Source organism: Acipenser ruthenus, chromosome 19, assembly GCF_902713425.1.
Source record: "Acipenser ruthenus chromosome 19, fAciRut3.2 maternal haplotype, whole genome shotgun sequence".
Classification (NCBI taxonomy): Eukaryota; Metazoa; Chordata; class Actinopteri; order Acipenseriformes; family Acipenseridae; genus Acipenser; species Acipenser ruthenus.
The window spans coordinates 18251857-18268325 of NC_081207.1; the positions used below are offsets into that span (position 1 = coordinate 18251857).

The 16469-nt window shown below is 40.0% G+C and overlaps 1 protein-coding gene across 1 annotated transcript in view; it reads right to left on the reverse strand.

Annotated features, from left to right (window-relative positions):
• Positions 1-1629: 1629 nt before the first annotated feature.
• Positions 1630-16469, reverse strand: part of LOC117424830 (zinc finger protein 469-like) — a 110740-nt gene continuing 95900 nt past the window's right edge. Inside the window, exon 3 of the mRNA XM_034041539.3 lies at positions 1630-15469. Coding sequence (XP_033897430.3) covers positions 2738-15256 — 12519 coding nt within the window. The 5' untranslated portion in view covers positions 15257-15469 and the 3' untranslated portion in view covers positions 1630-2737. The remainder of the gene's footprint in view (positions 15470-16469) is intronic.

Below are 16469 nucleotides of genomic sequence, written 5' to 3' on the forward strand. Positions count from 1 at the left end.
CGAGAGTGTGAGGAGAGACAGACGCAACGTGCGAGAGAGAAAGAAGGTTCGAGAGAGTGCGAAGGAACAGACGCAACGTGAGGGAGTGAAAGAAAAGTTTTATAGTAAAAGAAATGTTATCTAAACAATGTATTTTGTACTTTATTAGCAGAGTATAACAGGCTAAAATATCTCAGTAAACCAAACGTTTGCCGTAGACAGTCACCATTTTATGGTATAGTCTTTTTTGTTTATTATTAATTTACTTTTCTGCTGGCGTCTGGAACTGCTGTTGAGACCCAGATAGCACTCCAGGTGACCAGGAGAAAGCCCCGAGTACTTCTGGCCACGTTGGAAAATAAGATTTTTCAGCTGTCGTTGTGTTTATTGTGTCCTTCTACGAACTTACCTTGGGAGAAAGAAAAGGAACTGTTTTTTGAAAGTATAATTTTGTTGCTTATTTGACATAAATAAGTGAAGGGGCATTTTGTTTTTGTTTTTTTTATTATTGCCACTACGTACCCAAGCGACGGTTCAGGCCTGCAACGTGTTATTTCTTTTATATTGGTGCATGTGTTCAGTACACAAGTACACGTGTGTGCATGTGTGTGTGGGCCCACTGTAGTGCAAGAGTTTAATTATTTTGCATAGCAACGCATATTATTTAAGAGTAAATATATTATTTGTAATATTAATTGTATATTATTTCTTATATTTATTTTAATACCTAGCCTTTGTTTATTGTGTGTTTATGTTATTATTGAAAATACCTTATTATTGCCCATTTGTTTGAGTAAATTGTTTACTTATTTCTATCGGTGTGTGTTGTGTGAGTGGATACTGGGGTTAGTATTTAATAATCATTTCTATTAGGGGGTGCACGTGTATTTAGATTTCCCGTACATAGGTGGAGGCAACGCATTAAAGAAACAGTACACCTATATTTCTAACAGACAAATTGTAATTTAAATAAGTATTGGGAACCCAGGCCTCGCCACGTACAGTGAGTTAGGTGTTGTTTACTCCATACACTAACAGGAGTGGGAGGGGCGTTATATGTGTATATATATATATATATATATATATATATATATATATATATATGATGGAGATTACATGAGATTAAGTCAGAAGAACGGGATCTTGACTGCTGAAATCTCGTGAGCCACAAGCACGATTCCTGCTCCGGTTTACATGGGTTTTTACAGCTATTTTTATCGTGAGAAAGTAATTGACCCAGCCCTTAAAGTCGCGTTGCCAAAAGGACGTACTTTTGCAGTTTCACGATGTATTCGCGTGACAACATCACAAAATCATGACTGTAGAATCGATTTTCAAGTGCATGTAAACCAAGCCAAATAAATGCATTCAGATGCAAAAATCAGAAGCCCTAATTATAATTTAAATCTGTATACCCTATTCAATGCCACCAGATTGTATATGGAGTGTATTACCTGCTGCTGAAATAAATAAAGCTTGATCTATCTTCGGTGTTTTGTAAAATCATTTGGTGGGGTATAGGGTTTACTTTTTTCCATATACAGATATTCATTTTGAAACAATATTTAAAGATGAAAAATCAATATTTGTTCCCAGCACTACTAATAACGGCCAAACATAGGCAATTGATTAACAAAACACTTAAACAGATTAAGTTGTAGCTAGTTTAATAACCAACTTTTAAAGAGGCACTTTCTAGCACACTTACAACATAAAAACTTACTTGCAAGTATCCTGTTTTTTTTTTTTTTTGCACAATATTAAAATAAAATTTCTGACATATGCATTGCACCCAAAGTAAAATTACCTACATTATCATACAATATAAGATACATATGAACAAGATAATAAAGCACCTTTTAAATCTAAAAATAATAATAATAAAAAATTGCAGGACAGACATAAAAGTACTATGGTCGTTTGTATCAGAACATCAGTGCATGTTCGCCTCCTTGACTGGGGAGTTATTTTGCATAAACATCAGTAATGTGAAATGTCCTGGTTTGCACCTGAGTTTATATTCTAAGAAGGCTTTTGTGTTCCCTACCTACAAATTAACACTTTGTCATTAAGCATACATTTTAAAAGCTACAGAATACCATCATAATTTTTTCTGAAAGGTAACTGCTATTTATTAACTCTTTCCTTTGATCAAGGAAGTCTGTATTCACATTAGAAAAATAGCACCAGTTATTGTATATACAAAGCTAATGCATGTCACCTTATTACAGTAACATAACAGAATAACTATTTAAGAGCTATCTGGACAGTATGAGACGGTGTGGTGAAATGGCACAGTTTTTGTTGATGTAGATACACAGCTACAAATACTAAAATAACTGTAAATCCTACACTATGAAACAGACATGCATTCAGAATGCAGCTCCTCTTCAAGTATTTTCTTTTGTTCAGATATTAAATGGACACAGTTGTAAGGGGAGCTGACACATTTAAGTAGCATGTAACCTCAGTACTTCAGAAATAAAAATACATTTCTCTTGATGTCCTAGTCTGCGCAAAAGCGATTACATTTTCAGTTTATAAAACTCACTCTCGACATCAAAGTCCTCTCATCTGCATGATAAAACAGGTGAATTAAAGTAGAAGATTAGTAGACATAAAGCAAAACTATTTCACAGAGGCAGTCATGCAATCTCATTTAAGCTAGATGGAAATAATTTGGCAGTCAAAAGCTTAAATGTTTTTGTGAATTTGTTGAAGACAGTTTCCATTATCCCCACAAGTCAGAGTTATTAAATTACTCAGAGGTGTCTTTCCTTAAAGGGATCTTAAAGCTGGTTAATTTCTGCCCAAACAATTGGCTGAGCAGATGATTCTGGGATTCGGCTGTCCTGTAGCTGTGAGGCTCAGGAGACTTCACCCCAGGGACAGTCCTGTGCTTGTTTAGGGAACTATTCACAAATGGACTTGGTCCTTTAGACAGAGCGGAATGCAAAGGTTTTCCGAAGATGCCTTTCTTGCCTTTGAAATCCCAGTTCAAATGGCGCATATCCACTTTCTTTGGGGGATAGCTCTCAAAAGAGTTCTTCTTTGGCTGTATGTTATTAATCCCTCCGATTTTCGGTTTCACGTGTAATTTGTTGCTTGTTATATCATCTCTGGCTGATGAAAGCACTGGGGGATCATTAGCAATATCTGTTTTCCTAGAGCTCCCAGTGCTTTCATTTTTTAAGGGGCTTTGCACTCTAAGTTTTTTCTTTTTCACGTCAGAATCCATGTTTTCTCTGGTGGCAGTGGAAAGTTTTGAACCCAGAGATGTCTTGTATTCTTTTCTTTTTTTCTGATGAAGTTTTGGAGAAGATTGTACAGATTCATTTTCTTCTCCTTTCCCCACATTATAAACTGTGTGCTTTATGCCATTCAATCCAGTCTCATCAGATCCACTGCATTCTATTGAATACTTTTGAATGACATCTGCAGATTTGGTACAGTCAAAGCTTTGCTTGGCATTCTCACTTGACTTTAAAGATGTCTTCTCTTTAGCTTGGCAGGAATTTTGATTATCACTGGCCTTTGAACCTTTTTTTTCACTTTCACTTTTTTGCTGACCCCCTATAGACAGTTTCTGTAATTCCCCAATTTGTTTGGCATTGGTTTCGGAAGCTTTCAATATATCTTCAGCAATACACTGGGAAGTACCATCTTGCTTGAAAACATTCTGTGCCCCTGAACTTTTATCCACAACCAATGACTCACTTTGAAGATCTGTGGTTTCTGATACAGATTTGATGGACTCAGACCATTCTGTTTCCTCCTTTGATGATTCATTACACTGGGAATCATCATCAGCAGAAGGCTGAGTCTTTTCAACAGTCTCTTTAGGATTTTTCAACTCACCGCTACCAGACGCCACATGACATCTTTTGCTGCTGATGGTATCATCAACATTTGATGGCGACTGTGTGTGCTGTTCATAATGAACATCGTCAACATCTTTTTGGGAGGTGCTCAGGCAAGGTGCAGACTTGATGTCTACTATTTCAGTAGGAAGTTCAGGTGAAGGAGGGTCACCAGTCTGAGCATTGGAAATAGAAGGGAGAAGACAAGGTGCTTCAGGGACAATATTAATCTGGGATTCTTCCATCTCTGCTAAATATTCTGAAAGGTCATCTACATCGTCTTCTGTTTTTATAGTCATGTCCTGAAGATCAGGAGGGTTATCAATGGCCTCTGAGAAGAAATCTGAAGTCATGGGCAGTGGCTCTTTTGAAACTTGGATTTCGATGCTGTGGTTAAAATGAAGTGACACAACACTTGCAACGCCACTGTCCGAACTGGTCTCAATCAGACTATCAGGTGAAATCTTTCTCTTTTTACGCGGGGGAATACAACCTCTAGTATCAGTAATAGTGCCCTGCAACTCAAAATCCACATCTTTGGAGGGTTTGCATGGCCTCATGACTCCCCGAAATTTAAATGTCTTGCTCCCTTCTGCAAGATGCTTCTCCATATGTCGGTCGTATTGTTCTTTTTTTGAAAATGTGTAATTGCAAGTGCTACAAATAAAGGATTTTTTTATAACATGCATGACATCGGCACACAGCTCGCATGCATACAGTGTTGTGTGTTTAATCTCTGGTTCTTCTGTATTTTGGTGCTCTTCTTTTAGATGGGTTTTGAGTTCCTGCAGGTCCTGATAAAAGATTGGGCACTTGTGACACAGGTACATTTTTTTAAAGCTGTGAACAACTAAGTGACGCTGAAGTTTAAATGGTTTGGGGAACTGTTTTCCACAGTGGTGACAGTCTCTGGAAGGATCTTTGCAATTTGGGTGCATAGTGACGATTTTCTGAACGTGTTCAGATTTCTGCATGGTCTCCGACGATGTATTTGTGCTGAGCTTTCCAACACAGCTCAGTTTGTTATCAACAGATGCATCATTTTCCTCTTTGATCTTCGGATACAGCTCAACGTTCTCTTTCACAACCGTTGTGTCTTTATTTGAAGGCGACTTTGTGCTAGCCTCATTGTTCTTTGACTTGCTTGGCCTTTGCTGCATGATGGAACTCAAGAAGTGTTTAACTGCTGTTTGTTCCATGAAGCAACCAGGCATGCCCAGCACAGATTGTTGAGCTTGTCCTTTTCTTGCAAATTGAATGGCATGCTCTCTCAAATGTTCATTGTACATCCAGACATTAGAGATCTCCTTCAGACACATCCCACAAGTCCATATGCCAGCCTTGTTTTTGGCATGCTTCTCTTTTAAGTGATCTCGCAGTTGCTCTCTGGAGCTGAACTTGCGCTGGACACACATGTAGCAAGTTGGTGGAGGGGAAGGGTTGTGGTTGGGCTTATGAAAATTAAGTTCCCCAAGTGTCTGAAACCACTTAAAGCACACCTTACATTTGTATTGCCTGTCTTTTGATTTCTTGCTGATCTCACTCCGATGCTTTGGTTTCACTTCCTCCAATCTTCGACTGGCCTTCATATTTAGAGTGGCAGTGTCATTGTTGCTGATACTGGCACATGCAGGTGTGTCTTTAGTGGAGTCAAAGAAATGGATGTCGGGAAGTTGAAATTTTGTGTTTAAATTCTGGATATCTATAGTATGAAACTGAGAAGGATTATCAGGATTCCTAGCCATACTGACAACAGAATCCGAAGGGTTTGAGGAGTCTTGATTGCAGGGTATGGTTAGATCGTCACTTTTGAAATCCTTAGAAGATTCTAATGAAGGGAGAGTGTCTGCTGCAATATCTGTAACTAGATCTTTGGCATCAGCCCACATTACTGCAGGTAATGTAGGCTTATTCCCTACTTGATTATTCGGGCAAAGAAATTCCATGATGCTGCGACTGTCTTTATCATTCGGGTGTTCACTTTCTGATGTGAGGGTTGCATTTTCAAAGCCAGAAATAACTTTGTCATTTTTTAAAGTGCTTTTATGACACATTTCCAGCATCAAGGCATCATTGGTCGATATTGTCTCATATTTGCAATGGTCACTTGTTTTGCTAACGAAATTGTTGTTCAGAAAGTTGTCAGTATCCTGTTTGTTATCAGGAGGTGCAAGTCTGACTGAAATTTGCTCGTCAACAAATAGCTCGGGGGTTGGTTTCTGCTTTTTATTTCTTTTACCGTAGACTCTCGTGCATTTCTTCCGGATCATCTGGTCATCCCGAGGAAACAGCTGTGAAAATGTGTTTTCGTCATCAAGTACAGATTGCAAGTCTGACTGGGACTTGCTGACGCTAGAGGAGGGTGGTTCATAAGGATATGGCGATGTACCCACCCATTCTATGGATTCTGGAATGCAGGAACTCTTTGTACAGTTCACCTCCACTGAGTCTCCTAGAATTTTAGTGTGCGATGCTTCCGGGACAATTGCTTTCTGTTCACACATCCCTTTCATGTTTCTTTCATCTTCCCCTTCGTACACACAACACATTCTGTTTTCTTCAGTTCCCTTCTCTGCAACTTCCTCCAGTTCCACACCTTTTATATGTGGTTTACTGACTTGGTGTTCTTTTTCAGTAAGATAACCCATTTGAACTGGTAAGTGCAGATCTGTTTTCCCAGGACTCAATGTCATCAGTTCCTTGTCATGTGTCAATTCATATGAGAAGACATTGTTGTCTTTCACTTCCAGTAGCCCTACATTTTTACTTATTGGCTTCTTTTCTGGTTCTTGTAAGGGTGGGTCAGTTTTGTTCTTGTCTCTTGAAATGCCAGGGAAATTGGGAGTTATGGCTTGCAAAATATCTGACTTGAGGATAGTTAAAATATCCTCTGAAAAATGTTCTGCCATTTTGCCTTTTAGTTCAAAATAACTGTCATTATTATTATCCACTTTCTTGCTTTTCAGTGTTTTTCCAGCTCTTTTACTCTTGACATGTGGATTTAACCATTTTTGTTTCCCTTTAGGACCTAACCTTTTTCTCTTTGTTTCATTTATTTCTGCTGTAGTTTCTCCTTCATGGTCTTCATCCACAGCTGTACTCATTTCTTTTTGGCTGATTCCAAAAGGAGGCAAATTTGCTTCAGAAAAAACTCTGCTGCAGCTTTCCATATCTTCACACGGTGAAGAAACTTGTTGGTCTGACTGCGGAAGAGTATAATTTTGCCCCTTTTCTAACATATGCAATTGAACATTATTCTCCATAGTACATTTATCATCCACAGTGATGTTTGGGGATACATCAGTTTCCACCTTCAAAACTGCTTGCTGATCTGCTTGTAGCTGACAGTTCAGTATGTCCAAAGCCTTCTCTTGCTTGATAGCCTCACCTTTCTTAACATTGTGTTTCATTGCCTTGTGTCTTTTCAACCCAGGGTTGGATCGAAAAGATGCAGAACAAATGTCACATAATTTTGTTCCATTCTTTTTTGGAATATTGCTCCCATTTTTAGATTTATCAGCAATGTCCTTTTCCTCAATTTTAATTGGTTTTGTTATTTCTTCTATTTGTGGCACTTGGTCTGATTGTCTACTCAACTCTGTGCCTGAAGAACAATCAATACATTTTTCCATGGTCTGAAGAGTTTCTGAATTATCTAAAGCTTCATGGTTCAAAGAAACTGTTTCTTTCTCAGCTTGTGCTGATTTAAGGCTCATACCCAAAACCACTGAATCTGATTTCTTTAAATGATCACTGTGTAAGTCCATATATTCTATAGTTGCTAAAGGTGAGTGACATACATTTGTAATCCCATGTGACATTGACTGAAAGTCCAGTATTGCATTTGCGATGGAAGTAACATTATTTTCTTTATCATGAAAGCACAGCAGTTCAGTGCATGTGCATTTAATGCTTTGCACAGACACTACTGAAGAGCAAAGATTGGCTTGAATATCCACATGAATGTCAGATGAGTCAGAAGAGGACCCATGTATATGGCTGTCTGGTTTTAAAGACTCCTTGCATGTTAAAGGCAGGGGTAAGCTTACCTCAGAGCAATCATAGTTATTCTCAATGCTTTCATCATAGAAAGCCTGATTGTCTTTGCATTCATTTGATGGTCCTGCTATACCGCTGTAGACATCAAGACTGGTGTAGTTCAATGGACTTTGTTTTAGCATATAGGGTAAATCCTGGTTTGGTCTAGATGGCCGGTCTAAAAATGCATGTGTTTCTTTAAAAGTATCTTCACCATTATTAAGGGAATCAGATGGCTCAAGAATGTTAACCAATGGACTTTTACAGAGAACGCCTGCTTCACAATCAATGGTTAGGCTTTCCTTTTTAGGTTCATCAACGCCTATGTGTGAGAGTTCAACAAATGAGTAAGACAAGCCAGACGAAATGGATTCATCAGAGTGAGGCAACACCACACTATTTGTGCTTAATATGTAATCTTGTCTTGGGGAGTGGGCGCTGTCCATGGAAATAGGTGAAAGTCTGTCAAAGTTGTGCCACATCTTGTGAGAGTTGCGCTGATCATATAAGTCATTGTGGTTCACAGATGGAGAAGGATTATTGTGGGCCTCAACAGCATTGCTTTCTGCCTGTTCCTTACTCTCTTCTTCTGCACATTGGTGCTGCAAGGAGTATGTAGTGGAACTTAACTGTGCTAGTTGATCATTTCTCTCTTTGCAATCTGTATTTTGTTTCGGCACGAGATCAATAGGAAGTGAATCACAACTTTCCAATGTATCATGTTCTCTAAATGTCAATGCTTGCTTTTCTCCTTCTCCGTGTTCCAGTTCAACTAAAATCTCATTACTCAGCTCTGGCAAAGCTTTTGTAGTTCTGCTGCATGGAGATAACAAGTCACTGTGCTCTGCAGCAACCTCAGGTGTGCTAATGTTATTTTTATAAAGTTCATCTGTTGAGTGCTGTGGTTGCGTAGCATTTTGAAACTCATGGCTAGATGATTCAGACATCTTTGGTTTTAGCATTTGATCACTGTGATGAGGTTCTTGCTTTTTCGTCAATGCTGTCACATTTTCTTCTTTAAAGACCCCCAAATCACTCTGTTCCTTTTCATTTAAATAATTGGTATCTTTCAGTTTGTCTTTGGGAAAGTTTGATGTTTCTGTGCTGGGCGAATTTTTAAGGTTCTCCTCTTTCTGCTCTGATTGGTCACGCACAATTGAAACTGGAGTGGTAGACAGCAACACAGGGTAAGACGGCATTATCATTTCTTCCTCATTGTGCTTTATATTACGAGCAACAAAAAGCTGTAGTTGTTGTAAGGGGTTCACTGTGGAGTCTATGCAAGTATCTTTCTCAGGTGTGCAAGAAATCTTTGTTACCAGATTATCATTTCCCTTTGTCTTTTCCTCAACGATTTGAGTCTTAGGGGTTTCTAACTCAGTTTGCTGAGCTGTCAAGGGTGGTTCGCTTTGATCAGGTTCTGTTTTCTGGTCACTAACTGGCTCATCTTGAAATTCTTCTATATCAGATTCTGGATTCATAACGGAAGACTGGTGTGTGCTTGTTTTAGGAGAAAGTGCTACATCTCCATCATTAGGACAGTCTGGGTCCCCAAATGGAAATAGCAATGTTTTGTGCTTTACACACTCAGATTCAATGTCTCCAGCTTTGCTTTCAATTGATTCAGTCTGTGATGACCCCTCTGTTTCATCCTGTTGCTGTATAGCAGAATTGCTTTCTCCCCTATACTCTTTGTTTAGAAACTGGGACACTCTCTGGTCATCCGATAAAGTACCTTTATTAAAGATGGAATCTGAAATGACTTCCAGACTTTTCATGAGATTTTCAGCATACTTTTGATTTTCAAGGATTTCTTCGGATTTGTCTGGCAAAGGGCCTGCAATTGCAGTGGTATTCCCTTTCTCCTTTTCCTCTGGCATCTCTCCTTCTTTCACAGTAATCTCAGTATTTTCAGCTTCATCTTTTTTGGAGTAGAAGTGATCAAGGGAACTTGGCTCTTCGTGTTCTGGCGTATGGAGGCATGGTTGAGCATCCAAAGACCCAAATTGAAAAGTACATGACCATGGATGGTCTTGATCGTTATAATGCTCCTGTAGCCTAGGATCAGCTGTGGTCCCTCTAATGGTGCCTGTCAACAACATGTCTTTCTCACTTTCAGGCTCTTGATGCAAATGTAGAGTTGGAAACTTGCTGTTGGAGGTTAGCTGTTCTGAAACTCCACATTTTAGCTTGCTTGTCTGAAGCTGGCTTTCTAATTCAGTAACAATTCTTTTAATCTCTAGCTCATCATCAGATGTATTACTTACAAATGGAGCATTATAGTCCGCCATTTTATCCGGCAGCGCTAAGGACATCTGCCTAGGCAAAATAGATTTGTCATCCTTATTTAGCACCTTCTCAACAGAGAGATCTGGAAAATTTGAAATATCTTCAGACAACATGGGGCTCATTTCATCCATTATATTCCAATCTTTTTGCTCTAAAAATGGAGGGTATGTAGACTCAAACAATACTCTTTTGTCAGTATGATTTGAATTAAAAGTATCATAACTATTTCTACTGCCGTCTGTATACAAACTGTTGTCAAACCCAGGCACTGAAAGTTCCCCAAACATCGAAGAAGTATCGAATGTAAGTGGAGATTTCACCAAGCTTTGCTCATTGTCCATTGGGTAAGACATGGTGCACTGCTTTGAATGATCTTTCTGAATTGAGTCTTTATGAAGGTCGGGTGGACATAGATAAATATCATCAGCCTCAGAAGTGGTTACAGGCAAAGGCTTTGAATAAACATCACAGTCATATTGGTTGGATGATTTTTTTACTCCTAAGTCCATGACTTCCAAAAAAGGAGAAACGTCACTTCTTTTCACTGCACTTGAATCATGAAAATCTATGTTATTGCTTTCAAATTCAGATGTTTTTACAGCCAGTACACCTTGCTTGGTGTTTTTCTTGCAATCTTCAATGTCAGTGTTAACATCAGGGATTGTTTCACTGGTTTGAGATGATTTAACAACAGACTCATCGTTACAGTAGTCAGCAACTGGCCCTTTATAGGATGCAACACCCTTCCTGACAGTTGAATTAAAGTTCACAGAATTCACTGTATTCTCAATCCTTTCTGAGACATCTGTTGTAGTAGCGCAACTTTCAGAAGACAGTAATGGGTCCTGCATAAAGTTTCCTTTGCTGTCAAAGCTCTCCTGGGTTTTGTTGATACTATATGTTTTGATAGCTGACGACTCTGATAAGCTTTCCTCCATCCTGTAACTAGAATGCAGAAATATAGATCTTTGTTGATGGTGTGACTTTCTACCAGCAAGCAGAAACTTAGCAGAGCCGTATCTCTTTGTGTTTTTGGAAAAATCTGTTGTGCAGTACTTTTTGGAAACGTTAGGTACTCTTTTAAACACTTCTTGTTCAAAAGAATCAGGAAGTGTAACCTCAATGGAGCTGGATATATTTTCTGGACTCCCTTTCTCACTGTCAGAATCTGTCCTGTCAGTACTCTTTGGACTGTTTATACTTTCACTTGAGAAACTTGCAGGTGTGCTGAGATCACTGCTTGTTGAGGATCTGCTACTCCGTCTCCTGACTCTCCTACCAGAGTTCTCTTTCATCTGTGGTGGACTTAGTGCTTCAGTGCTTTTGCTCTCTAAACCCCTGTCCTTTGCACCATGTTTCCATGTAGTTTGTTTCTCCGTAGCCCTCCCCCCTCGGCCCTTATACTCTTTTGTGTAGCTGTATTTGGGTCTGCCACTTAGGCCTGGACCCAGACGACTGCGGGCGCTGATTTTTAGAGGTTCAGTTTCTTCATCTGAATCCGAGATGTAGTCATATTCGCCCAACTTACTGTTCTGTGGTGCTGGGGCAAGCCTTTCCATTACTAAAGAAAATGGCAAGTTCTTGCTCCCTTTTACATGCAGCTTGTGAAGTTTGTTCTTTTGCTGTACAATTTTGTGAATGAGTTCCTTGCTCCATGTCCCGCTGCCGGATTTTCTTTTTTTATTTTCTTTTAGTCCAAATCTATGCGTTACTGAGCTCACACTTACAGCTGACACTTCAGAAAGACTTCCTCTGTCTATATTTGGGCTATCTTGGTAATTTTTCAGTCCATTTCTCTCTGAATAGTTTTTGGAACACAGTGCCTTGGTCTCTTTTACACTTTCCTGCACACATGCACTATTGGGTTTCTTTGCAAACTTTATCCTTTCCATTTTTTCAGATGATTTGTCAAAAAAATGCCCCCCTGATTTTTTATGTGATAAATTGTCTTTTTCCTCTTTCTTAAATTCCTTGTGTTTCTTTTCAGAGTCCTGAACCAGGTTCTTGTCAGTGCTCATGTTATCCCTATCAAAGCCAAGAAAGGTTTTTGATTGTGACACCTGCCTCTCGTCCACAGCCAAATGCTTGTTTTTACTTTCAAACAGCAAAGAATCTTTAATTTTAGCCTGCCCACTTCCCATAGTCTTTGTTGTGGAGAGATCATCATCTGCAAAGGCATCTATGAAGCTACTGTCAATCTCTGCATTGTCTGATTGATAACCAAGACCATTTAGAGCTTCGGTTATTAGACTGTCCAGTTTTGCATCATCTATATCTAAATCAGAAGTAGTAAGAGAAATGGGGGCCGTCATGCCATTGAACAAGTTTAGCTTTAAAGGGTCATCCTTTAGATCTCCTTTTGCATCACTGTCTAACAGTAATTCACCATTTTTGTTTAATCCTAGCAGAGACAAATGTAGATCAGATGAGCACCTTGATAAAGGGAAAGCTGGTGTTGTCTGAGCAGTCTTTGCTGGGTCCATCTGAAATTTTCTGCTCTCCTCCATTCTTGCTGTTTCTTTAAACTCATTTTGAGATATTGCATGCAGTCCGCAATACTGTCTGTGCTCAAGAAAAGAGGCAAGGTTGCCATAGTTTTGGTCACACTGCTTGCAGGTAAGGAGAACGTCAAGCTGGTCCAGGTTGGCACTGGTTAGTGAATTGGCCAATAACTGATGTGCAGAGTAGGGAGGAGGGGGTGGGTGTTCAACCCCAAAGCCATTCAGACAAACCTTTCCATTGTCCACATCCTGTTTGGAGAATCTATTATCATGTAGGTAGTTCAAGAGGTCATCTTTGGTTCTTTCTGTGGGATGAGGAAAGGCTCTGGAGGCATCAGGATGGAGGTGGTGGAGACTGGGGTTTATCTGGTCTGGGGCTGGGATTGACTTCCCCTCCTTTAGGTGGCAGTGTTGGTGGTAAAAAGGAGGAGGTGGACCTGCCATGGGCAGCTGACTGTCCTCTGAGCTGGCATTGGCAGGACTGCTCGAGATCGGAGAAAGTGAAGAGCAGGTGCTACTGGATGATGGGTTTTGAACTGGTGAAGGAAGAGGGGATTCATATGGAGAAGCTCCTATTAAGCTTCCTGGTGGCAACGGGAGGAGAGTGTTCGTTCTAGAAGGGGCACTTGTCATTGACTGGTTTAATCCAAAGAACATACTTTTATTTCTGGAGTCGCACATTTGGGGGTTAGTTTTGACTCCATTTTCCAATAAAAATGTGGTGGCTGGGCTGCAGTTTTGCTTAGTACTTTCATTCCTCGGGTTGGCGAAACCTTCACTTTGCCTTTTGCCATGGAAACTGCTCGGATTGCTTGGAGAAGTGTTCTTGTGAGATTTGTTCTCCTCCTGCCACTCGGAAGCAGCAAGTGGGAAAGGAAGTTTCTGGTTGCTCAGCTGTCGGGACAGTTCGATTCTGTTTTGGTTTGGCATGGTGGATGTGAGATGTATCTGCTGCCAAGGTAATCTGCCATTTTTCACCATATGTTGTCTCTGTTCTACAGCTGGTTGGCATTGAAACTGAAACTGGTTGTCAGTTGGAGTGGAATAAGGTGCAGCATTCTGGTCGATTGAAGGAAATGTTTTGTTTGCCCCATCCCAGGCTTGTGATATCCTTGGGTGGTTCTTCATTGTATTAGGGATGTTTTTATCAAACTGCACCAGTCCTGGAGTGCTGTTCACTGGAGAGCTTCCATAAGTTTTGCCCTGAAAGTGCATTTGGGATAACGAGCCTTGTGCAAGATTTCTCGTAAGGGGATTTCCTTGAGTCAGTATTCTTTGACTGGAAACATTATCTTTGGGCGTTGAGCTTCTCTTGTTTACTGACGCAGTGGAAGCACCGCTGTTGTGCAAATTCATTTCTTTCTGTGTAAAAATAGCTTGATTTTCTGGGAAAGTGTTGTGACTTTGTTCTACAGGGCATGATGTAGAAACAGTGCCGTCCATTTCTGCAGAGTGATCAGTTCTTCCTTTATAACAAGTCCCATGGGAGGGTTGAAAAAATGGGGCTTGCTGTGAAGGCTGGGGATATGTTCTCCCATCTGGTTGCAAGTTATCATATTGCCCATTACTTAAACTTTCCTCTTGCCCATCTCCAGATGAATTGAATGCAAAATCGCTGTGCGTTACCTGGTTATTTGCCAGTGAAACGTCAACATAGTCTTGAGAATGATCATTGGGGAAAGGGTCTAAAGTTGCATCTTGCAAGGGCGAGAATCCGTATTGAAATGGCAAAGGTCCAAAGGTGGCTTTGTTGGCCTCTGGGAAATGAGCTGGTTTCTGCGAGGAAGAGATTCCATAGTTAGCACCACCAAATGTTTTTTCTGCAGAATGCCAAGAACTTGACCCGTTGCTCTGGAACTTGGGGTAGTGTAATTGCCCACTTGCTGGGGTGTTTTCCCGAGGGAGACTGTTAGTTTGCTGCTGCAAGGGATGCTGTTGTTGGGCAGCAGCTGCAGCCTGTGAGGTATAGTTTGTGGAGGTAAGGTTTGAGGAAGCCTCCTGAAAGCATCTGTTATAATTGAGATCTTCCTGTTGGAGCTCTGCTTCTCTCTCTGGTATGCTGGGGACATGAAAACGGTAACTACCAGTTATGGGACCTCGAGTAGTTTCGGGCTTTTTGGGTGGCGTCACCTTTTGCTGTGGATATGCAATTCCAATAGTGGGGTTAGACCGAGAGCTGGTCATACTGAGTCTATACAGTTGCTGGGGGTTGCGGTCTCCTTTCCCGGACCTTTTGCTTTTGTCTCTTCCTTTGCTCTTTCCAATGGGGGACTGTGGGCTGCCTTTGCCACTTGGCCATGTTCTATCACTGGAAAACTTTGGCCTGTTCTGGAGGGACTTAAAATCAATCTTTCCTGTTTGACGAGGCCTAATCACAGCCTCTCTCTGAGGGTAAGACTCCTTCTCCTTCATGCATAATTTCGCCCCATTAACAGCCTCGCCCTCTGGGCTGGCACTGGAGTTCTGGGACAGGCTGCTTTTATAGTCCCCTGAGTCTTTGTCACTGAATTGTTCAAATAAGGCCTCCTTGTCCTGTTGTTTGGAATCTGTGTCAGAATCTTTAATGGCATAAACATGCTCTCCCGTCATGATATCCAACAAGAGGACCAGGGGTCAGCCGTACCCTTAGCAGTGCTGCATTAACACCTCTTGTGTCCCCTCAGAGGCATGGTACTTCACTCCTTACAAACAATACAGGCGTTTCAGGACACATCAAGGCTCAGTTTTTTTTAATCCGATCATCGCTGTGCAGATGTCACTGGCAGCAGACTGCTTTTCTTCTGGCATAATTTCCAATGAAACCTACAAAAAAAGAAACATTATCAGTTAACATGCATACTTTGCAATAATTAATCAAGTTACTTATCTTACTATACGGTACCTAAAACATAAATAGCTTTGGCTCTAGTGCCTGTAATTTTTTTTTTATTGTATACTACAATGTTTTTTATGTCTCTGTTCTGGGTCTCCAAGCACAACTTCATTGAAAGGCAGACCTTGTTTACATTCTTGTTACTTCTGTCCCCTTTGATGTTCTAGAACCCAACATTTACACAACATATGCAGCAGTAGAAGGTTATGATCAGTAGGAAGGAAAACAGGTGCCTTTTTGTGTTTTGTGCTATATATTATAGGAAACAACTGCAGCTGTCACATGTGGTTCATCAATGGCTCATAACTTCATGACTTCATGGGGCACTATATTTTTAAAAAGACGTCACTGATTACATTACATAAATTAGGAAACAATTGAGTATCATCAGCCAATCAGCTTCCAGCTACAGCAGGTATTAATACACAGTATTATCAATTGAAAATCAATTTGCACAAATACTGGCTTTTTCTTCTTGACATTTTCAAGAGTAATTCACATTCACAAAACCAGCACAACAACAACAACAGCTCTGTTTGGCTTTTAAATACTTATTCAATGGCAGGTGTAACCGGGTTGACCCCCTGCACCGCAATTGAACATCTTAACCACAAAAAAACTTTTGTAATTAGTTTTATTCTAGCTTAAACATATATGAAATAAAAACACACCAAAAAATATTTTTAAATGTATAAAAAGGCTTTTTTACCTAACAAATTTAGCTTCATCTTAAAAACAGCGCGTCCTAATATGGTCAGAGGATGCAGAGGGGCAGCACAGACGCAAGTCAAAAATGTAGCTTAGTCATTTTTAAAGTCACGTGATCTCTTAAAAAAATATATCGAACCAAAACTAGTAATGGCTTATATAAAAAAGAATATATTATTAATAAAATAAAAATATACTGTATCATTTTTTTTTTAAAATAAA